The sequence below is a fragment of the Pseudorasbora parva genome, chromosome 22 (assembly GCF_024679245.1).
Source record: "Pseudorasbora parva isolate DD20220531a chromosome 22, ASM2467924v1, whole genome shotgun sequence".
In the NCBI taxonomy this organism is placed as follows: domain Eukaryota; kingdom Metazoa; phylum Chordata; class Actinopteri; order Cypriniformes; family Gobionidae; genus Pseudorasbora; species Pseudorasbora parva.
In genome coordinates, this window is record NC_090193.1 from 24,128,865 (window position 1) to 24,153,771 (window position 24,907).

Genomic DNA, 24,907 nt, shown 5'->3' on the forward strand with positions numbered 1-24,907 from the left:
CTTGCTTCACATTGCAATGATTTTATTTTGTGCTAACCCTATTAAATGTCTTTTTTTCTTACACTGACAACACTTAATCATCTGTCACCCTGTATGTTTCCTCTCTTTCTTTCTTCCTGCTAACACTTTCAGCCTAGTGATTTAAGGAAACACCGTAGGAGAGTGGCTGTAAGTGTGTCTTCATCTCTAAATGACTGAACACTGGCTTGCTCTTGCTAATTCAGTGTGTATGCATTAGCTTTTGTGGATAAAGGAATTCATTAAGGAAATGAATGAGTAGATTTGAGTTTCTGTTCACAGGTGTGTGGGAAAGATTTGGTGTCATGCTAATGTTAGGGGATATTGTGACAATGTTGTTTGTTTCTTTGTGTGTGTATGTTTTTGCTTGTCCCAGTCTCCTGTGGAAGCCCGAGAAGACAAAGCCACCATCAAGTGCGAGACATCGCCCCCTTCCTCCCCCCGGAGTCTCAGACTTGACCAAATGAACTTCGCTCAGCTAACAGGAAGCCTTGAGGATGGCCGAGGGTAAACGCACACACAAATCCTCAGACATTCTCGTCTCAGGTGCTAATAGATCCCGCTCTGATTGAACTAGATGAGACATAATTTACCCAGCAGGCACACTTGAGGACAGATGAGAGTTTGTTATAGGCACAGACTCTCCCACACACACTTAACTGCTCTTGAGACTATGGCTCTAAAACTAGTTAATTACTGTCAGCTTGCATTGGTTCAAGTCACATGCAACCCACATTTGTCCTGTACCTCCAGGTGTGTCATGCACAAACTCCCCACCCCCAGATTTCTGAGCACATGGGTTCTAAACATAACTTAAATCTTTGAAAATAAGTTGAATTTGCTTATTGTAGATTTAAAACTCTAAATAAAAATATCTGAAACACATTTACATAACATTTACATACAAAACACATACAATTACATTAAATTACATAAAAAGAGTCAGCTCTTCTCAATTTCATCTCTTCAATAAAGTTATACCTTTTGCAGATTGTTTGCTTTAAATGGAACATTTTGACATCATCTATCCACCCTAATGTTGCCCTAAACTTGCATAATGTTTCTCCAATGGAAGAAAATATCAAATATACAGTTTTCCATCATGTGAATATGCATAATCACCGTCAAATTGCAAAAAAAAAAAAAAAAAAATGTATTTTGTAAACACACACACAGACTAATGTTTACCATCATTTGTAGCTAGATTTGTTTTTAAGGGAAATATATAGAGCCCCACATATGATTCATTTTATTTTTATGTTATTAAAATTATTAAATCATATGCACAATATAATATGTATGTCTTCCATCATTTAACTAAAACGTGTGTTGGATATAATAATTTGTTTCTTTGATTTACTAAATCCTGGCCACATAGTACTAATTTGTTCCTTTGTTTTGACTGAATTAAAACAAGAGAATTAATTATTATATTGTGCACACAATTTACTTAAAATGAGGGAACGAATTAGTAAAACATGCTGCCGTATTAGTAAGTTGTGGGTACAATTTGTTAATTCATGCCTACAATATACATATTTCCCCCCGCATTTCATGCGCAGGGTTTCATATAAATAAATACTTTTTCAAATAAATACATTTATAAATACATAAATATTTCCAAAAATAAAAATAATAGTAATAAAAAAAAAAAAAAAAAAAAAATATATATATATATATATATATATATATATATATATATATATATATATATATATATATATATATATATATATATATATATAATAAAGTTATTTTAAACTGTTGTAATATTTCACAATATCACTGTTGACTCAAAAATTACCAAGCCCATGGAACTCAATTTCTTTACGTACTTTCTAATCTTACACTTACACTTACACTTATGCAAAGAACAAAATTGATTTCCTGGTGGGCAGCATCATATTTAGCCATCAGTGATGCTGGGTTTTTAATGATGTTTCTCCAGATGCTCTCTCCAGAGAATCTTCTTCTATATGAGCTCCATGTGGTTTTAGCTGCGTGTGATGTTTTTAATGATGCACTACCATGAGTATTGTTGAATACAAATCACACCTTTGTAGTGTAGCTAATTTAATTGGCCCTCTCAGACTAAAACACACTGATTTGAATCAAAGCAAGAAATCAAACCAGATGTGCTCTTTTTCAGTCTCCCTCTGTCCCTTGTACTCCCACATCACTGTCGGGAAGTTAAACTGCATCTCAGAGCAGCCAGACTCTATCAGAATGTAATGCTTCACACAAATTCATGGTGATGTCAGGGGAGGAGTGTTTTCATTATGATTGAATTGGCTCAGCAGGGCAGGCTGATAAAAAGATTACAATACAAACAGAAATGATCTTGCATGTTATATAATGTAAGGTGATGGTCACACAGGACGGGTGTTTTCCATTACCTCTGCACTTTTTTTTAAATGTTTGTTCATAGACATACGTTTAGATGAATGTTTTTAACCACAGCGAGTCTTGCTGTTGTTGTTTTTTTTGTTGCAACATACTAAAAGAGATGCCTTCACACTAGTTTCCTTTCAAAGTTGCAAATTTAAATTATGCGGAAAACTGGAATATTACACAAAACCATGTGTTCCTTCCGATGTGTACAAGAGAACATAATTGTCTCTTCCTTAAAAATTGGTGCAAAATATCTGTAATAAAAATTGTTATTTTAATGACAGACTTTGGCTCAGGCATTTCCTAATGAACAAACCAACATGCGATACTGAGATGCTGTCCAAGAAATTGGTCCACTGGTTAGTCCGGTTATGCATAAATGCTTCCCTCGTAGTTTATGCGCATGTATTCTTTTTAAAGTTTATGTGCATCTTGGCTTTTCAATCCATCTTTGTGATAAACAAAAACTCACATAAAAATAGATGAATGGAAACATACTGACAGTGATTAATGTCTCCAAGCCTCATCAATAAGTGTGTTTACATGCACCCTCATAATGTTATTATAATGAGATTTTGGCAATGTTGCGATTAAACCTTACCTCTTGTAAACGCAATACTTCAATGTCCAACTAATGCGATTAGGCTCATAATCGTAGTAACCATAATCGCTTTAAACTATATGGCGTAAAAATATCAAAGTGCAAACTTCATGAGTGATCTCTGTGACAAATACAGTTTATTTTCTTCTCCAAAATGCTAAACTCTGTCAACACAATTCGCTGTGCAGTCTTTGCTCCGTTTCTTCATCCAGATGGTGCGAAGAACGCTACAGCAGCATATAAATCCGGCACTGCGATGTTTATTACGGTGCTGAATAATATCCAGTACGTCAAAAAAAAAAGATCAATTTTGAATTTGATGTGAGTAGAATAAATCGATGGCCGGTAACATGCATACTGTATGCCTATCTTGAGTGTGATAAAACCATATTTATTAGCGAATAATCACAATAATGGTTCTGCTCATGTCATGTAAACATCTTACTTCAATTAAGACCTTACCTCAATTAAGACTGATTTTTAGAAATATTAAAATTATTGGTGCACATTTAAATGTAGTCATTGTTGCTGTTCCTATCCGAGTGCAACTGTATTAGCTGACAGATCACTGTCTGCAAATCCATTTGCAATTCCCACAATGCTTAACTTCTCATTTGAATACAGTAAAGTTAATTTACTTATACTAATAGTTTATTATGCCATCAGAAATGATGACTTCTTGTGATGATGCTAAAAAAAAAAAAAAAATTCTCACTTTCTCTCTCTCTGCTTAGGGGCAACAAAAAGAAGGGCATAAAGTCCTCCATAGGCCGTCTTTTTGGCAAAAAGGAGAAAGCACGTTTAGATCAGCCTCTGATCAAGGATGGCCAGGTGACACCACCTGTCATTCCAGGTACCATCAAACAAACAAACACACACATTACATGCAGGAAACGGCTCGTGTTTATTCGATTTCAGATACCTACGTAAATGAAGATCGTATACTCCTTAACTAACTGTATTTTAATATGCTGTGACACAGATTTCGAGATGGGTATTGGAGATACCATGACCTTGAGCAAACTGGGCACACAGGCAGAGCGAGACCGCAGGATGAAGAAAAAGTAGGTCTCCCTTGCACTGTAATTCTCACTCATACAGCCCTCACTTCACACTGACACCCACCAAATCACCCTGATACATTCGCTAATCTGACCTAATCCTTATTACCTAATTACACGGCTCAATTAAGGCAAATGACCAATCAATTTGATGGCAAAGTGCCATTTCCTGCAGATAAACAAGTTACAAATAACGCTTAATAGCAGGTTAATAACAGGGCCTCATTTAAGAGTACTTTACCATTCTGACGAGTCTGTCCTCATCTCCACATCTTATCTCTGTCCCCTGACCATTAGTGTGACAGAAAAAATAGGTTTCCCAATTAGCACCTGCCATGTGGCTGTGTGTGTGTGTGTGTGTGTGTGTGTGTGTGTGTGTGTGTGTGTGTGTGTGTGTGTGTGTGTGTGTGTGTGTGTGTGTGTGTGTGTGTGTGTGTGTGTGTGTGTTTGTCCATTCTTTGACACAAAAATTCTTCTTGTTTGGGTGTAAGATGAGAAATTAGATAGTGTTTGCAGTCTATTAAAACAACAAAAAAATAATGTCAAGAGAATAGCCAGTAAAAGATAATCTTTAAAATTCACAAAAACATTTAAAAAAAGATGTACTTCTCATATGCTTTTATTAAACCTTAAAAAAATGATTTATGACTTGTTTAATATTGTATGCATATTTTAGAGGAGCACAATGTAGTATTTTTGCAGTAAAATATCCAAACACCACTAGGCCAGTGTTATATATTTTGTTCAGTTGAGTACTTACAATACCCCAAATGTTTCCAACTATTTGTATATTGTGATAAAATTGCTATTTTAACCAAAGAGCCAGGACGTCTGAGCATAGGTCTGAGGGAGTCGCCTGTCAATTGCATCATATCTGTTACCCTCGGTTTCCTGTTTTCCGGTTTCCGGTTTTGTTAGGCAGAAGAGCTTTACTCTTAGCAGTGTGAACAAGTTCCACAGCAGCCGTAATTTCATAACACACTTTTTTCTGTCTAACAAAAAAGTTTTTACTTTTAAACACACTTTAATGTATCTAATATAATTATCAAATGATAAATATCTTGTACAATATTTTTTTTTTCTTCAGTTTCCAACGATTGATTCCAATTTCTGTCCGTTCATGAGAATGTATAAGAAATTAAAGTTCAGAAATTATAGTTCACCCAAAAAATGTCATAATTTACTCACCATAATCAATCAATCAATCAATAATTTATTTATATAGCGCCTTACAGCATCCAAAAGGTGCACAAGGCGCTTTCCAGAACAAACATCAAACGACAACATAAAGACAAATATATAGATAAAGTTGTTCCTTTCTTCTGATGAACACAAAAGAGTAACCAGGTTTGGAACAACTTGAGGATGTATATGTATACATATGTAATATGTATACATATACATATTATATGTAATATATACTATACTATACACAAGCCTTTATAAGGGGCTTGTGACAAAACAAATATTGCCCTAAATTCAAGATACAGGGGCAAAAAAGTTATCTGAAAAAAAGATCTGCTCACGTTGCATCTATTATTTCACAATATTTGTTTTTGATCGAATAAATGCAGCCTTGGTCAGCATAAGAGACTTTCAAAAAAGTTTTTTGAACAGTTGTGTATGTATTGATCTATATCAGCCACCCTCTAGAGTTTGCACAGAATATTGGACGTTGAAAACCCATATGGTTTAACCACTACACTGTAAGCTTCATATGTTCAGACTGATGTGAGTTTGATGTCTCTGTGGTTGTATTTCCTCCTAGCTCTGACCTTTCTTTGTCTTCTATTAGGCATGAGCTGCTGGAGGATGCCAGGAGGAAAGGGCTTCCTTTTGCTCAGTGGGACGGCCCCACCGTGGTCTCCTGGCTCGAGGTACAAAGACATCATCCACCATCCCTCCCACCGTGCAGTAATGAGCACAGCACTCATGATCCTCATGATTATAATCACACAAATCACAGGGGGGATTCGGATGACAATAATTACGATAATTACTTACTCGCTCTGATGATGATGGAGATAACGAAGATGCATCTTGACGGTCTTCTCTCTGACATCCTCCAGCTGTGGGTGGGCATGCCAGCTTGGTACGTGGCAGCGTGTCGTGCCAATGTGAAGAGCGGCGCCATCATGTCGGCACTGTCGGACACGGAGATTCAGCGAGAGATCGGCATCAGTAACCCACTGCATCGGTTGAAACTGAGACTAGCCATCCAGGAAATGGTGTCGCTGACAAGTCCTTCAGCTCCTCTCACCTCACGCACAGTAAGAGGCCTGCTCCTAAACTGCTCATTTTCACACATACAGTTTCAAATGTCAAACAAATATTCAGTCCAGATCCTTTCCTTTGTAACATTATTACATAAACATACTTATTACATTATGGGCTTATTGGTAATATGTGACCGTTAGACAGATGCTCTGCTCATGTGGGAGTCTCAATCATCCTGATCGCATACGCAAATCATTTCCAGTCATGTCTCGACTTTCTCTTTATTCAAGATTTTCCTTCATAACTTTAAATTCTTTATTTAACTTGATTTAATAAAATTTGTATTATCATTATCATTTTTTTCATTTTTTAATTTTCTTTTTGTCTTAATAATTTATATAAAATTATTTAAAAAAAAAATGTAACTTTAAAAGTAAATAAAATAATTTAACAATTTAAACAATTTATTAAACAATATTTTAAATAAATGTTGTTAAATAGTTTTTATGAAATTATTTTATGTAATGTAATTTTATCATTATTTGTATTTTATTTTATAATTGTAATATTTTATTTGCTTATTATTTTAATAATTTATGTAAAATAATGATATAAAAATCTATGTAACTTTAAATCTATATTTAAACAAATAATATAAAAATGTTGTGTAATTTTTTATGTTACATATATTTTTATTAGAGCTGTCAATCGATTAAAATATTTAACGTGATTAATTGCATGATATTCATGAGTTAACTCGCGATTAATCGCAACTTAATCACACATTTTTATCAAGTGTAAATGTATCTTAAATTAAGTTTAATTTAAGTTTTTAATACTCTAATCGACATGGGTATGGACAAATATGCATGCTTTATGCAAATCTACATTTATTATTAGTGAAACCATACTTATTCAATAGTAATCAATAATACAACATGAAGACTAGACATGCACCAAAGCTCATAGATGTTTTTCAAAGAAATTGTTAATGTCTCTTAAGCCTAAGCTTAAAAATTCAGAATAAGCAGTGATTTCTCTCATTTTAAAAATATAAATAAAGGGAGTTTTTACACTGGCAGTATAGTTCAGTACTGGGCACAGTTCGTATGAAAAACTGGTAATGTGAAAGCATTTTCCATAAGTTAAAACGAGTTAGTGGCCCCTTTAAAAGATGCGTGTTCCCTATTGAACTGCCGGTATTGTGTGTGTGTGTGTGTGTGTGTGTGTGTGTGTGTGTGTGTGTGTGTGTGTGTGTGTGTGTGTGTGTGTGTGTGTGTGTGTGTGTGTGTGTGTGTGTGTGTGTGTGTGCCTAACTGTGCCGCGATTCACGTGAACAGTGTGAGAAACACGGACTTGGGAGCGCTCTTGTTCAGAAACGTAACCTGCATATTTGCATATTACCCGATTGTAATGTATTTATAAAATAAATTTAATAAAACACATGTACTGTAAGCGGTGATGGTGTTAATGATTTACCTCAGACATGAGCGAGAGTGAGGTTGCAGTGCATCACGATCGGACTGCAGAGAATGTGTAAAAACGCACTTTTCTCTCCACCTGGACTCCAATAAAGGTTAAACAGAAAATATGGTAGCTTGTAGGTAATAACTGCATCTTTGGTTTAGAATAGTAATATTAATGTTAACCCTTTTGTTTCCCTATTAATGTTTGCTGCTGCATCCTTTAAGTCTATGGCTTATCTCAATTTCTCCAAATGCGGGCTACGCCACGGATCAAACAAAAAATGTGCTGCGTTAATACATTTGCGTTAACACGTTATTAACTAATTTTATTACAAAAATTAATTTTAGTTATTTATTAACCAAATTTTTACAAAAATATATTTTTTTATTTTTTTATTTTATTTAAACACTAATTAACACTTACACGCTTTATTTATCACACTTTATTTAAACACTTAAAGGTGGGGTAAGTGTTATTTCAAAACCGTTTTAGAAAAAGGACTCGGGCCGAGTGGAATAACAAACTTGTAGCCAATCAGCAGATAAGGGGCGTGTCTTCTATTGATGGTGAGAAGAGCGCTCGCTCTCGCTCTGTGCGCGTCATTATTCAAAACACACGAGTCACACATGACGGACATTAGCCAAGAACTAGTCTAATATTTGCTGCTTGACTATGCTCGTGTGTCATGTTCGCCTGTTAGTCCATTTGCGATCGTATTGTGGCTCACTGCAGCGATGATAAAGACCCGTTCATTTCCACACCGTATGGAGCACCTAAATCTCCTCACTGTGTGCTTCAAGCATCAGCTCACACAATGTGTCCGAAAAGTAAGATACTATACTCCTAATATATGTTTGTTTACTCTTTTCATGATCTATATAACCCTAATTTATATAAGTCATAATTGTAATATGTCGTTAGCTGGACTGTCGTGCTTGGGCGAGATAGGGGCGAGACCCTTTTGGGAGTAACGGCGTGTTTGTTTTGGTGATTTGAAGTACTAACAACGGTTACCAGATAGCACTTACCCCACCTTTAAACACTAATATAAAACACTTTTGGTGATTTTAGTCTGTCCCTATTCAAACAAATAGAAAATAGCTGCCCGGAGGCGGTAGTAACATGGCTGCCAAAGGAACTTTGCTGTAAACACACACTCACTCATAAAGGTGTGTATGAGGACATGCCACGTGTGATCATTTATCTGTCTGTGTGTGTGCTTCTTTTTCTCTGTGCAGTCTTCCGGAAATGTGTGGGTGACTCACGAGGAGATGGAAAACATGGCAACCTCCACCAAAATGGTTAGTCCATCTGGGTGACTCCCTTGTGCCCGCGGTGCCATGCATATGCCACGCTTCCGCAGCCCTCACAACCCCCAGCCTGCTGCCCCTGAATCCACCCCCATCCCCTCTGCCCTGCAATCTACCCAAAGAGTGCGCTTATTAAACCTTTTTGCATGTTTCTGTGTGATTGATGTCCTGTCGCTTTGAAAAATGATTCCATATTTAACTGCATTTGCAAAAATCGTTACCTAGTAACAACCACTGATGCTGATGCTTGGCGTGCACTTCATTTACTCAGACTGAACTGAGCTCAGTGAGTTATTTAGCTTGAAGAGAGCCTTGCTAACACTGTCTATTCTGTGCTACAACACGCTGTCACTCTGACCTTTGACTGACAGGAGAATGAGGAAGGAAGCTGGGCTCAGGTGAGAGAGCTGGCTGTCTTTGACCAAACAAGAGCCTTCCACCAACTCTTATATGTGGTATATTCATTATAGAAGTCTGTTAGTGACTTGGTTTATAGCTTAGGAAAAAATGCATGATTTTCAAATGGAATTGATTGGAAAATGGGCCACAGTTTGTTACATTGAGATATATGCAGTTATATTAAATGTGGAAGGTAAAATTAGTCAAATATGGTAGTTATGATATTCATTTTTAGGGGCCAAAAATACATACTTTTATGTTTTTATAGAACATATATTATTAAATATATAATGTATATCATGAAGTATCGCATGATATTCATGAGTTAACTTGCGATTAATCGCAACTTAATCACACATTTTTATCAAGTGTAAATGTATCTTAAATTAAGTTTAAATTAAGGCATTGATTATACTTCTCTAGTATAATTAAAAATATTATAAAATGTATTGTCATTTTATTATATTATTGAAAATTTGAAATGCATATAATAATAACGAAATCATTTAATATCTTTATATTATAATTATAAAATACAAATACTGCTATATATTATAAATACATATTTTATATATAATATATTTTGTTTATTATATAGTAATTTACTATATATAAATGTATATTTTATATTAAATTTATAAAAGTATTAAAATGACTGTTTAAACTAACTACTGTAAACCCATGTTAGATCCAGTTGCCAGAGGCACAGAAGGATAATGTCTCTTTTCTTTCTCAGACGTTAGCATATGGTGACATGAACCACGAGTGGATTGGGAACGAGTGGCTGCCCAGTCTCGGCCTGCCTCAGTACCGCAGCTACTTCATGGAGTGCTTGGTGGACGCTCGTATGCTGGACCACCTTACTAAGAAAGACCTGCGGACACATCTCAAGATGGTGGACAGCTTCCACAGGTAAACTATAGCAGTGATTGCTCATATTGTACAACCACAGTGTGAAATGGAATTTACATACAATGGTATATTCGTTATATCCTTACAGGGCTAGTTTGCACTATGGCATCATGTGCTTAAAAAGGCTGAACTATGACAGGAAGGAGTTGGAGCGAAGAAGAGAGAATTTCCAACATGACATCAAAGGTATGAGTAAATTATCATTGCACTCTGGATTCATTTCTTCTAACTTATGAAGGGAAGAGCACTATCTAGTGGCCGTACCTGTTATTTGCATTTCGGTGGCAGGAATGTGTGAGGTCAACAGCTGAGCTTTTTAGTGTCAAATCCATTTAAAGGGACGGCGCCCGGCTGAACTTCAGCATAACACATGAACTTGACACAGCTGTCACAGCTTTTTCAAATCTTTCATCTTCATAGCTAAAGACACACGCACCAACTGCTTATGACACACACACACTTAAGCACATTACGCACAGGATTGTACAAACAGAAAGCAAGCTAGCCAGCTGTGCAAAATGATCACACTCCACATATACTGTTACCTAAACACAGATATTTCCAGTACCGTTGTAAACACAGCCTCCTTCGAAGATTTGTTTCATTAATGTTTGCTACATTACTTAGAGGTGGTCTGACCAAAATCGTTTTATATCACGATAACTGAAAATACCTTTACATGTTTGAAAATATGGCTCTATAATGCAAGTAAGAGTCAATTTAATGTGAAATAATAACAAGAGATAATAGCAAATGCATGTACGTTGTTGCTCCTAGATACCCTGGTGTGGACCAATGATCACGTGATGCAGTGGGTTCAGAACATCGGTCTGAAGGAATACAGTAATAACCTGCTGGAAAGCAGCGTGCATGGAGCTCTCATTGCCCTAGATGAGACATTTGACTACAGTAGCTTGGCCCTCATTCTACAGATCCCCATGCAGAACACGCAGGTGAGGACCACACAGATGTTTAAAAGCAATTTAAAGCCACTAGCTGGTCCATACCTGCCTACCGTTCTAGGAAAGGACTTATGTAATGTTCTAACATAGGTGATATGGTGGTTCAGCATACTGAGGGTCTTTCCAAAATCCTGTATCTCTGATGTGTCTTCCAGGCCAGGCAGATTCTGGAGAGGGAGTTCAATAACCTCTTAGCATTGGGAACGGACCGGCGCCTAGAAGAGGTAGGTGAAGATTTGGATTCTGGATGGTTTTTAGCTTTTAGGAATTTTCCAGGTTACATGAAGTAACACTCTGCAGCGGAGCAGGAAATGCACTGCAGTCCACTTGGGTTTGTTTTCTTATGAAGCCAAAAGCATGTCATGGACTGACAAGATTGACATGTCATATTTTGTTTTAAATGTATTCTTTGGGAAAATGGGAAAATAATGATTGAGGTTCAAAATGTAGACTAGAGCTGCTAACACAAAGAGTGACACTGTCACCATTTATCTGTTATCTTTTGTCAGCGTGGGTCAGCATGGACCAATCACAATAATTTATGATTACAGGATAAGGCATCTTATTTAGTCATTTTATAGAAATGATGGGATGGATATATTTTTATTTTATGTCAGGTACCAATCTTTTTATTTAATATGTTTAAACAATTGGAAATTTTGTGTACAGTTGATTACAGTGAAGCAAACATCTTGAGATTTGAATACAGATTAACAAAAGATAGTTTGTCAAAATTAAAAAGCTGTTACACAGATAAAATAAACAAAATAATCTAATAAATAAATATTTATTTTTATGTTTATTTTATTTAGAAAATGCAATTACACATTTAAAATTGTATATATATAATTTACATATATTATGTAACAGCTTTTTCAAAGTAAAAACAAAAAACTAAAATATTTATTTTTATTTATTTTGTTTGATCTGTGTAACAGCCTTTTCAGAGTGGAACAGAAACATAAAATAGTTATATTATTTTATTTATTTATTTAGTTTTATTTACCTAACAGCTTTTTTTCAAAATGAAACATAAACTATAATTATTATTTTTTTACTGTGGGTTTTATTTTTATATGTATAACAGCTTTTTCTGTAAAAAGCACATTTTATAATAAAAAATGTGAAATAGTATGAAACGTGATTTTAAATGTCAGATAGTTTTTGCTTTTACTTTTGTGAGCTGGGAGCCAGAACCTTCTGCAGAAATAGTCAGGATTGCTCTGCTCAATATTAACGTTGACATTTGTTCCCCTTAGAATGAGGAAATAAACTGAAGCTTTTATATCATAGTGCTGACATTGGTTCTCTGTTGCCATGTTTGAAATCATACGGATATTGGTGCAGTCATACTTTTGAAAAATATCTGAACCCAGTTGTTGTGCTGTCATCCATCTCTTTTCATCAGTGTGATGACAAGTCCTTCCGAAGGTCTCCATCGTGGCGTAAGCGCTTCAGGCCGAGGGATGGCCAGGGTCTTGGTATGATGCCGGGGTCCATAGAGACTCTTCCCGCTGGCTTCCGCCTCAACACCATGTCCATTCCGCCTTCTATGGCTGCTGTGCCCAGGAGACAGCTGCAACCAGAAGGTAGAAAGGGGGGCAGGGTGTTTTACAAGGGTGAAATGAGTTCACTATTGCCATTAGCACATTGCTTTTTAATGGTTGCAGTACAGTACTAACAAGTTGTGCCTTCTCTAACTCTTTTACAGTATATCTTACGACGCTAATTGCAAAATATGTATGCGTAATGACTGTGAAAGCATGTGCTAAAAGTAACTAATATTAATGGCAGAGGTCGGGGTCCTTCAGTTTGTCATTGCATGTTTTCTCCCCTCTGTGTCTCTGTGGTTCAGCAGCCGGTCCCCCGGCCCCGCAGAGACTAGACCCCTCAGCTGTTAGGACTTACTCCTGCTAACTTGCTTTTACTAATCACTGCACTTACACTAACAGGTAAGCTGTTCACTTCAGCCTCTCATCTATACATTCTGACGGCTCAGTAAGAGATGTTTAACACCACCTCCTAACCAGACGTGATGCGATTAGATTCCAGCATCAGGCAATTTGTCTGTCCATCAAAGTGACACGACTATGAGAAATCAGGCAAAAATCACAGCCAATCAGAAGAGTGCATTACATTCAAAACAAAATAAATATTATTTCATTTTAACATTCATTAAAAAAATACATACTGAGTGACTGATATCCTTTTTGTCATAGAATACACGGTTTTGTTAGTTTTTGCATTTTTTCCCTTTAATTCGAACCCCTTGAATCATCCATTGTCACTTTCAGTATCGCTATACAGGTCACACAAAATGATATTAAAATTGACATTAAATTCTTTTAACATAAAGCACATAATCAGTAGCTATCATTAGCCAGCTTTCCATCCAAGGATTTTATTGCAAAAAATGGTTTAGCGTATCAAAATGTTTACCAATATAGCTGAAGGAAATGCCAATGATCTGCCATTTTTTACAAATGTCGAAACAATCTTTTTCCGCTTAGCTTCAGCGTATAAAATGTATACACTTTAAATGTCGCGAAAACTAGTTTGGAAACACCTTTTTTTAAATGCAAATAAATGTGGTGTCACATGACAGAATTATATTCAGCGTCCAAGCGTGGTGTTGTTCCCATTAAAGGGGGGGGGGGGGGGGGGGGGGTGAAACACTCAGTTTCAGTCAATCTCATGTCAATCTTGAGTACCTATAGAGTAGTATTGCATCCTTCATATCTCCAAAAAGTCTTTAGTTTTATTATATTTATAAAAGAAATATGGGCTGTACAGAGTCTTTCCGGAAAAAAACGAGCGCCTGGAGTCGTATCGTGTGGGCGGAGCTAAAGAATGACGAGGTGACAAAGCGGTGACGTCCTCAAGCGTGGAGAAACCCATGGCTATCTCAGCTAATACAGATAATGATCCAGAATCAAATCTGAGGCTGAAATAAATTGAACAGGAGAAACAGCAACATCAGGACGTCCGTCTCTGTGGTATGTACTGTATTTAGTGGCCTGTCAACATTTGTGTGTCTTTACTAGCAGTTTATGAGGACATGATTCGGTTTATGGACTATTGTATGCGACTAACGTTAGACCTTAGCAAGCAAAACGGTTTTGCACGTCAGACTAGTGTAACGTTATACAGAGAACAGCAATGGAGTAACCGTTAGCGCATTTGAATGACGAAGCACGCAATCGTGTCGTTTACTGATGTCTACTCATGCGACGGTAGCCAATACCAGAGACATTTGAAGCAGTTTTACTCACTGGCTGCTTCCAAAGCAGGACTGAACCTTTATCGCTGGGCCCGCTCCGTCAAAAACACACTTCTTTGGTATGATTTGGTGAAGTCCTGTGACAGCAGTGGCGTGGAAATCCACTTTGCGACGCGACTGGAGCGATATTGTGAAGCTTCCCGTCATTTCTGCGTTCAAATCGTTCAAATGCAGCGCTGCCTTCCTGGAATGCTGTGCTGAAGCGTTGAAGTCGCTCGACGTCAACCATAGGAATAAAGTGGAGCGCGGCGCAGACTATAAAGACAAAAGTGTTCACGGACGACTGTATCTGCACCTGAGAGAGTGTTTACTCTCTCTCTCTAGTCACGCGCGCGCGCCCCCTACCGGGAGAAGAGCCCTTACGGCCCATACAAGGACCTTCCGTTCTATTAACGTCAAGTCGACCCATACTCGAAAAAAAACTCTCTGAAACTTGTGAGAAACCGGAAGGAGTATTTTTGACACAGAAATACTCCATCAAACGTCCAACATTAGTTTTTGAAACTTTGTCTATGTTTAGGATGGGAATCCAAGTCTTTAACAGTGTAAAAAGCTCAGTATGCATGAAACAGCATTTCACCCCCCCTTTAAAGCATTTCTCTGTATCTCAAAGGCGCACTAAATCTATTATATTCATATTATTAAACTGTATATTCAATAATTGTATTACTATTGGTAAGCATTAGATGTGTTACCAATCAAATATCATTCATCCTTATTTTTGTAATTTTGTGTTTTTATCTAATAAAACTTAATCAGAAGAATAATAGCTAACCCATTTCTGAATATTGCTTGATCAAATATTGAGTTAAACAGTAAAAAACAAAGTTAAAAAAAAATTATTATGTATAGGGCAATTTAATAATATAATTTAATAATATAATAAAGTTTTGTTTCAAAATGAAATTGGAAAATAGCACCTTGAAAATCTCTGCAGCTCATCAAAAATAAAAATGGGGCATCTGTCAAACAAAGGAAGGCTGTTTGAGTTTCTAATACTGACAGAAAGAAAAGTAAAGTACACAACCGTCTGTATCTAAATAAATCAAATTAATACCATAAAATCACGATTTCATGAGCAGGAGATTTCCTACTTGACAAATGAAAACAATGTAACGTTTGTTAATAAAATAATTTTATTATTAAAAAGTACAATTATTAATATGTAAAATAATTTTATCTCAAACAAAAAAAAAATAAAGTCGGTTGAATCCAAAAAGCTCTAAACAAATTTTAGAATTAGAATTGTTAAGACGGCATGTTGCATACAGGACAGTTGAGCTGCTCTGTTTCCAAACCCATGATCATGAAGGCAGTTACATGGAGTCCCAATTCTCCGTCATCTTCTGATTAATATTTCATCATTTAGTAATAGGTCTATTATTCTGAAAATAGTAGCAGTAGGTTTCATTCTTCTTATTACTCTCTGCATTTTACAAATATCTGGGACACGAAAGATACTATATAATTTGTGATATACCTAAAAAACTAAGACTTTTTAGCGATACAAGACCTTAAGCAAAAGCGTATGTGACAATGCATTTTTTTTTTAAATAAAAGGCTAATTGAATCGGAAAAAGTGGATGGAAACTTGGCTGTTGTCATACTTTGTATACTTTTATTTTATCTGTAATATCTCAGAAAAATAGAAACCGTTTCTAAAATCCTAATCTATTGTTGTTGCAGCTGGTTGGGATAAAAAATCTGATTAACATGGAAAAGATACTTTTGTACTGCATGTTATGGCATCTTATCGCATCTGGTTAGGCAATAATGCTTTTTTAGTTCTGCTTTTTGGACATGAATGGTCAATTGAGTTTCTTTTTGAGTGTTCAAATTCAAAAGATAAACTAGAAAAGTAGCGTAAACTTCTATAAAACAGACGAATGAAAGTTTATAATCAAAGTTCATTTAATCCTTTCAACACCCTAGGAATTACATAGCAACCAATCAGAACACATTAGAAACTGCATAGCTACACACTGACATCCATTTATGACGTATCAATTGTAATGGATTGTTGTGCTCCATTATTTTATTTCAATTTTCAATAGGGCTTTTCACACTGCGCTTAACCCTGGGTTATCGTTTTTCTTAACCCTACTTTTAACCCTTTGTAAAGGAACGTTTCACACTTGTAATTTAGATGCGGGGTTAGCAACGCTTTTTACCCAGGATTTTAAAACCCTGGTCTTTTGCAGTGTTAAATCCGCATTGTAATGCCAAACTTGTACAGTGTAAAACACTGCGCTGTTAGAATGTTACAGCTAGATGCTTAGCAACCAATTCATGTGCTTTGGGCAGCCACGGAAAATCTATGTGATGTATATAAATAGTAGTTTCTTCAGGATTTAGAATGACCCAGGGTTAACTATTTCAAGTGTGAAAATCCCTAATGTCCTTTCATTTATTCAGTCTCATCGATTATATGAACATGTGAACTATAATGACCTTTTCTCTCGATTTAATCAAGTAAATATTTAATTTGTGTGATAAGGTGCATCACATTTTATAACTATTGCACTCAAATTGTTAAAGTGTTGTTTTAGGTTTGAAGTTAAGTTAATTTCAAAGCAGAAGTTCACACAGAACACTCTTCTCTGCATTGCATTTGCATTGTTCTTCTGTGTAAACCTGCTCTAGACAGACATGTTTGACTGTTGTGTCTCGCTCATAGCAAGCCGTTCTAAAATGCAGCATTCAAGTTCAAAGAGTTTAAGCCTTTTTTAATTCCACTGCCTGGCATCCCACATTTCTGAAACATAAAAACTCGTTCTCTGTGAAAGGCCCCTAATACATTATTATTCACACAAAATGCATTTTTTCTTTCCACTACGCTGCTCACATACGCACATAAACTATGCACATTGACAATGTGACTGTTGCACTTCCATCTTTTGTAGCATCTCCCACATTGCACATGAAAATGCGCTTCAGAAGTAAAAACTTGTTTCACATCTGTCATTTCTAAATGCAAAAACATGCTTTGTCTGAATGGCCACCCCAAAGCCGCGGCCACGCTAGACTTTGAGCATGCGAAATTTCAACACACTTCAACGGTCGTGATAAGACGTCACTCTCTGAAGCATCTTTTTTATTAACATGAATTCAACATATAAAAAATAGTACTAAACTCAAAATGTAAAAAATATACAATCTACTCGACTTAACTGCAAACATATTGTTCTTTTAATTTAGCCAAGAGGTCACTCCATGATATGTCGATCTTCTATTGGTCACACGCGATGCGTCACATGATGTGAATTCGTATCTCAGAGTTCACCAAGCTGGAATACAATGTTTCACTTGAGCTTGCTTTTCTGGTCTGACACATTCGCATGCGTTTGAATTAGGGCTGTGCAATATATTGAAATTATCGAAATATCGCAAATGTACATATCACAATATGCATATTGCAATTGCTCGCATTATCTGAATGATTTTAATAGGCTACTTCAACATTGTGAAAAGTGTGCGTTTTAGGTCACACATTGGGCAGAGAATAGACATTACTGTTACTTATGTGAGTTGCTTGATGTTAAAAAGAGATATTAAATGCAATAATTAGCGAAAAACAATAATTTGCAGTCTCGCGCTGTTTGACACACATTTTCAGAAGTTGTAGCGATGCTTTCGTTTTCCAAAAAGAATGTGAAACACAAATGGTTTCATTCTCAGTTTTTAAATAATTTGTTTAATATAATTGAAATAGATTTTACACACTAATTGCAATATCGTATCGCATATTGAATATCGCATTATTTAACAAGATATCGCATATCGCTTTTGTCTTCAATATCGCACAGCTCTAGTTTGAATGGAAGTCAACGGAATAAAAAGTGCTTAATGACCGCCCCTTTGGGAAAGCTCATACAAAATATATTTTTGCATGCCACTATTCTGCTTTTCCATTGTTTTATGTGTAAACAGACATGTGTGGCTGTTGCACTCATCTTTTGTTGCCTCTTTGTATATGACACGGCGTTCAAGTTAAAAGTCCAACCTTTAAAAAACGCTTTTCTAGGCGCTTATTTTGTTTTTCTGAATGCATGCGCTCTGTCTGTATAACTCCTTTCAATGGACATTAATACCAAGATGCAAAAGCTAAATGTTGAGTTGATAATTTTTGTGTGAATTCTTCCATTAAATAACTTCTATTTACTCGTCATTGACATTGTACATGGCATACAGAGGCATGACATCAGGTAAAGAAGTAGCAGTCAGCTTGTGTTTATACTTTCTCTGACTGCTTTACTGTCTGTACTGCTTTATCGTCTGATATGTTTTTTTGTGATTTCTATCCTGTCATTTCCCGCCAGTGCATTCCCACTACCTGTACGGACACATGCTTGCGGCCTTTCGACAATGAAATATGCCAAAATCTGGGGACACCTTGAAAAGATGAGGGAAGGGTTAACCTCCGCCCCTGCCCTGTCCTGAACCACACCAGAGCTTTCTTGGACACCGTGCAATAGAGGGGGACAGAAAAAGACGAATTTTGAACTCTTGAGCGCGTGGAACGCATTGCAGCCGCAAAGGAGAAATCTCGTCATATCAGTCGTTTCCCAGTAACCCCGGTTATATAGTCTTTGTGGTGGTCGTACTTAACTGGTGTACTTGGCCCTGTAGTCTGTCAGTGCTAGTCTGCTCCTTTGGGTGTGCCATTGGCATTTTACTGTTTAAGGCTTTCTTCCCTTTGGTTATGCAAATTATTAATCAACGTCTATGTATATATGAAAAACAGAAAAATATGCTATTATGTTTTTTATGGAAATATATATATCAGACTTGTATATCGAGATGAATATATCATTATTATATGAATTTTAAAGTCTCAGTTGTGACTGTTTCCTGTCGGTTAGACAGCTCCGTCTGCTAGAAAGGGTGTTACACTTGTAGTCGGTGGTGACTGGAGAAACGTGCGTTTGTGTTCACATCAGCAGTGCTTATCCACGTAGAGTTTCGGTCCACACACTTCCAGGACATCAAGATCATATGAAGCCATGATGCTAAATATTGTCGAGCATCAGGGAAAGCAATAGACTTCAGTTCACTTAGCATCAGGAGAAAAAAAAGAAAAAGAAAAAAAAGATTTCCAGCACGTAGGACCTGCAAACGAACATATGATCTCTTTTGGTGCCGCCATTTGAAATTGAACCACTATGGGAGCAAATGATTCTTGAGCAGCATACCTACTGAACAAGTAATGAGCGCATTGGGCATTTCTTCATTTAAGACAATATTTTCTGTATAATTCACAGGATGTATCGTGCTATTGTGGCAGCTACTGTACTGTGTGTGAAAACGTGTGTGTGTGTTTTAAGTGTTACACAATGCTGACAAATCATGTTCTTACTTTATGAAGTGCTCTCTATTAAAAAAAAAGTATTAATATAAGTGACTGTTTTTTTTTTTTTCATTTTATACGCAAAAAAAATCACCGTAATCATCCTTCCTAATATCCTTTTAAATGAATGGATGATGATTAAGTCTTGTTTGTGCTGTGTGGGTCACTGTTGGCATTGGGGTGTCCGGTGGAGCATGCATGCCACTATACTTGACAATCACTGTAGCATCTATTGCCTCTCTCTCTCGCTCTCAATCGCCATTACCACAGATCTAAAGGAATATATATCACTACTCAAACACTTGAACTTGAAATCCTGTGGTGTGCTGCTCTTTTTTTAAGCCTCGATCTGCCAATTGTGCCTAGCCTCTCACAGCCGGTTTAGTTGTTTCTGTTTAATTTATAATGCCTCTGTAATATTCAGCACGCTCGCTGAATTTCTGTTTGATCCTTTAGTGGCTTGCGAAAAAAAAATGCCTTGACGAGGACCAAGCGTTAGTACAATGCCGAGACATTTCCCTGATGCGATAGTGCTGGAGTAACTGAAGCCTCTTGCTTTGCAGCGTGTTCTCCTGTGATGGTCATTTTTACGCTAATTTGTTTCTGTAGCTCTTGACAGTAATGTGAACTGTAAAACAGGTGCAGGTCTCTCTCTCTCTTTCTCTCTCTCACACAAGCTCTTTCTCTTTTGTGTGCATGTAAGGTTTAATGTGTGTGTAAATAGATGATTTATGTATATAATTCTGTATAGAGTAGATGCAGATTCCACATAAAGCATGTGGTTGAACAAGTGAGGATTTTTCTTTTAATGTGATTTGTTTGTTTAGTACTGGTCAGATACTGTTGAGGTTGTTTTTTCCACTTTAAATGTAAAAAGATGTCACAAATAAATAATTATATGAATATATCAAATAAATATTTACCTTATGTATTATAAATCATTTTATGGATTATTGGGTTGTTTTTTGAAAGTACTTTCCAACAAAAAGATCAATTTGACGAACAAATCAATGGTTTTTAGAGGACGGAGAATAGGATTAGAAATGAATTTATACAAATACACAACAATCTTTATTATAAAAGTCCAAATAAGTTATTCAAAACACGCAGAAAAAATACAAAATAAAATAACAAAACCACTCTGTAGAAAATAGGAACATATTTACACGACTGGCATTCGGAACTAGATTAAATTAAGCAGAAATTGGTCAAAACCAGAAGTAAAACATTGGACCCACAAATGTTTTTTTTTTTCGTTGGTAAGCATAAAGCACACACAAACAGAATGAAAAAATAAAGGAATCAAGAGGAAAAAAGGACAAATTATGAAAATACGATTTGCCCAGCCTGACTGTGTTAAGTTTCAGCAGGAATTAGGCTGATTTGAAATTCGTTCTTATTCCCACAGAGATAAGAAACATTTGGAAATATAATCATATGGACCTCAAGATTTGTCTGGAAATTAAGCCCCCAAGGCTTTTATGACTTTTAAAAGGTTCTTTGTTCACCTTGGGTGTCATAGATAGTGCTGTTGTGGTCGGTGAAAGGTGGTCTGAACATAACGGTAGGGTCACCTTCCTCATTTATTTGCTTATGTCCACTGAATAGGCCACCGGAGTCACCTCTGTTCCTGTTATGCTGTCCACGATAGAGGTCAGAGACCTCAGGTTGGTCTGCTCTGGGGAGTCGTCATTCAGGAGATCTGAGGAAGTTAGAGAACGCTGTCATGCGTTTGCCAGGCAAGTTGTTCAAACCTCACAATATGGTAAGATGATTGTTTGTGTTAAACTGATCCCTCGTATTTGTCAGGCTAGTTAGTGTGGGGGTCTTACCCTCGTGGGTGGAGCTGTAGATGGGGGCGCAGTGCTCCGACGCACTGCTCCACTCTGGACTGCTGGAGCAGGTGCTGCCAGAGCCCTGATCGCTAGAGGACGACACCTGTTACACACAAACACACACACTACTGTCAGTCACATCAGCAGCTACCCCATGTCAGAACCGAGCACTGCACATGACAAACATGGCACAATGACATTTTCTGCCTTTACACGTTTGATTGAACGTTTTCTATAGCCGTTTTCGTGTTTTTAAAAGTTGAAACATGCAAACTGCGGACTTAATTTTCATACTATTTATTTGAAATGTATATAAAAAGTATTTTAATTAATTTAATTTAAAAGAAATGTACATTTTAAATAGCTTTATTTTAATGCAGTGCATTATTTATATATTTTAATTTAAATGATTTTTTTTAAATGTATGCTGCATTCAAGGCTGTATTTAGCCTTCAATATGAAATACAATTTAATTTATGTTTTATTCAGTTTAAATAAAACAATTTCACTTCTTTTTTTAAAATGCTTGCAGCTTTATCAACATCTTCAAATATTAACAAAATACAGCTAAAGTGGGCTCTTTTCAGAGAAAAGTCTTTGTTTTACACAATTGGAAAAATTCAGGTAATTGAATGCCAAAAAGAGTGCCCACTTACTTAATGTGAAGCACTTTCCAATAAGTTTTGCTTTAAGAAAAAGAAAGTGCCAGTTTTGGAAGAACAGTCCTTGAAAAACAGTCCCACCGTACACCTGCCCCTGATCACCCGAGCTTCACTCACCCCTTGAGGAGCTGCGGCTCTGTAATGCAGGTTTCCCTGCTCATGTTCCTGCTGGTTGAGGGAGCTGACCAACGCTTGCAGTCTCTCGATGTACTGGATGGCGCTGCGCAGGATTTCCACCTTAGGCAGCCTCTGGTTGGGATTCATGAGCGTGCTTCTCTTAAGAGCCTCAAAGGCCTCGTTGACTTTCTTCAACCTCCTCTTCTCCCTCAAAGTGGCGGCTTTCCGTCGATCCATAGTCACCGACTTGCGCTTGCACACCTTGCAGGCCCAAGGCAGGCACTGACCCGGACAGTGCTGCTGCTCCTGATGAGGAGACATTGACAGACCGAGGCTGGATGATGGAGATGGTTTGTCCTCCAATCCAACTCCGTTGGACAGCAGCCTTCCGTCTCCACACAAGCCCATCATGGAGCTTCTGTCCTGATATCCTGCTTGGTCGAAGCCTCCGGTCAGCCTGGATTGGAAGAAGTTATCACCGCCTTCGTAAAAACGCTGGTCTGCGAAGAAGTAGGGGTTGGTCTCGAAAAGCTCCATGTCTTGCTGGAATTAGAGTCCACCAGCTCTGCTGTGTCTTCTCTGAAAGCGGTATAGGTCCTTTACGGTCCTTGCAAGCGTGTGTGGGTGTTTCCCCCGGAGCTGAGCTCGTGCTGAAGAAGATCTGTGGACGACAACTGCTCCACACCAACTGCAGTGGTGGCATTTAAACTCTCTGCCTGGTGTTAGATCAGTAGGTTAAATATAGCCAGGGCTCTGAGAAACCTGACCCTGCGTTTAGCTGTTGCCACACATCTAAACTTTACATCTCTTTTCATTCTCCAATCTTCTGGGGATTTGGGACCGGTTTGCTTCAAGAACGGCGTCAGGCCGCTGTTGAAAGTGCAGGAACATGATCTGGGTGCTGTGGAAATCAAACAGACTACAGCAGATATGAAAGATCCACTATGGCTCCTTAATTAACTGATCTAAACCCTTGTCAGACAGCATCCCCTTCTCTTCTAAAGCAGAAAAATGTCTCATCACTTTTATGTATTATAAACAGGTCATTGTTTCCAGCTTTGCAGGAGCAATTCATTATAGAGAGTGTCTGTTTAGAAAAAGAAACTTAAGATAAATGGGAAACTTTATTTTTGATAAAGGTTTTATTTTTTTAATACTTTAAATCTGTAAATAAAATAATGTTGTAGAATAAATTGGAATAATAAGTAGGATATATTAATATATAAATACAGTTTTATTTCTATGTTTTATTTCTATATTTTATTAATATAAAAATACATTTTATTCATAAATGCAGGCCTTTTTATCATTCTTTGTCCAATCAGCAATCAATTTTGATGATGATGATGATGATAATAATAATAATAATAATACATTCATTTTAATATATTATAATATTTATATAGTAATGTTAAGAATATATAATAATCATATTAATAATACATATATTAATTTATAAAATAAAATTATAATCTCAATCTTATTATAATTTGCTGTTATTAATAATAAATACTACAATTTTAATGTCATAAAATATAATATAGAAATATTAGATATTTTAAATGATCTTCACAATCTTTGTCCAATGAGCTCATTTGCTGTTGTTAATACTATTAACAATAGTACATATTATTTGAATATAGAACAAAATAGAATTAATAAATACATTATTATATTTAATATTTAAAATGATCATGTTTAAAAAATGGTTCGTTTTTTCTAACAAGATGTTTCTCTTAAAATCTTTGTGGTAACTGTGTCTATATGTTTACCTGTCCTGTAATGTCTGGCATTACTTCAGTAAGGTAGACCTTTCTTGTCCCTGACCCCAAAAAGTGAGGTAGGCTCTCCGGATGCTGGAAATCCCTAACAGGCTTGCCTGGGCTCATAGCTCACATGCTAATTCGGAAGAGCTTCTGCTATGTTCCCTAATGAATCCGCAGGCTTATTTATGGTTACTGACACACCACAGCTATTCAAGGTTCATGTAGTAGTACATGGTGAAGGGGGTTTTTCACCATGATATTTTCCCTGAGTGACAGTATGCTGAAGACTTCTGCAATGTCACTGGTGAAGGAGTCCCCCAAAATACGTGTGCCTCTGTCCTTTCAGATCTTTTGTTTGTGAATTTAGAAATGGAGACCCTTTTCAGAACTTATAGGTACCTTCTGCCCTTGTCCTGCACAGGTCCGAAGCGGGAAGCCCCGTGGTGCTCTCGTCATGGTAACCCAAGCCTCCATCCTTGGCAGGATTAGGAGTCTGTGCAGTTGGCTGTCAGGTTAAAATGTGATGGATGATCACTGATGGTTGCGGAGCACAATGGGGCCT

The 24,907-nt window shown here is 36.7% G+C and overlaps 2 protein-coding genes across 17 annotated transcripts in view; one reads left to right on the top strand and one right to left on the bottom strand.

Moving 5' to 3' along the window:
- Positions 1-20,906, top strand: part of ppfia4 (PTPRF interacting protein alpha 4) — a 142,152-nt gene extending 121,246 nt beyond the window's left edge. For 5 of the 16 annotated variants that reach the window (XM_067432219.1, XM_067432226.1, XM_067432224.1 and 2 more), the window contains 15 exons: positions 133-168; positions 395-525; positions 3,745-3,863; positions 3,993-4,074; positions 5,867-5,948; positions 6,141-6,341; positions 8,994-9,056; positions 9,437-9,463; positions 10,201-10,376; positions 10,465-10,562; positions 11,154-11,329; positions 11,494-11,562; positions 12,747-12,927; positions 13,194-13,290; positions 18,938-20,906. In XM_067432219.1, coding sequence (XP_067288320.1) covers positions 133-168; positions 395-525; positions 3,745-3,863; positions 3,993-4,074; positions 5,867-5,948; positions 6,141-6,341; positions 8,994-9,056; positions 9,437-9,463; positions 10,201-10,376; positions 10,465-10,562; positions 11,154-11,329; positions 11,494-11,562; positions 12,747-12,927; positions 13,194-13,255 — 1,503 coding nt within the window. In that variant the 3' untranslated portion in view covers positions 13,256-13,290; positions 18,938-20,906. Of the gene's footprint in view, positions 1-132; positions 169-394; positions 526-3,744; positions 3,864-3,992; positions 4,075-5,866; positions 5,949-6,140; positions 6,342-8,993; positions 9,057-9,436; positions 9,464-10,200; positions 10,377-10,464; positions 10,563-11,153; positions 11,330-11,493; positions 11,563-12,746; positions 12,928-13,193; positions 13,291-18,809; positions 18,824-18,937 lie in introns of all 16 variants that reach the window. The other 11 variants (XM_067432222.1, XM_067432232.1, XM_067432228.1 and 8 more) reach the window with 7 other exon arrangements.
- A 127-nt stretch (positions 20,907-21,033) lies between these two features.
- myog (myogenin) lies at positions 21,034-23,257 on the bottom strand. The gene is made up of 3 exons (XM_067431239.1): positions 22,580-23,257; positions 21,798-21,903; positions 21,034-21,667 (listed from the first exon to the last, which is right to left on the bottom strand). Exons 1-3 carry the CDS (start codon positions 23,114-23,116, stop codon positions 21,549-21,551), a joined length of 762 nt encoding a protein of 253 aa, XP_067287340.1. The 5' UTR covers positions 23,117-23,257; the 3' UTR covers positions 21,034-21,548.
- Positions 23,258-24,907: the final 1,650 nt, after the last annotated feature.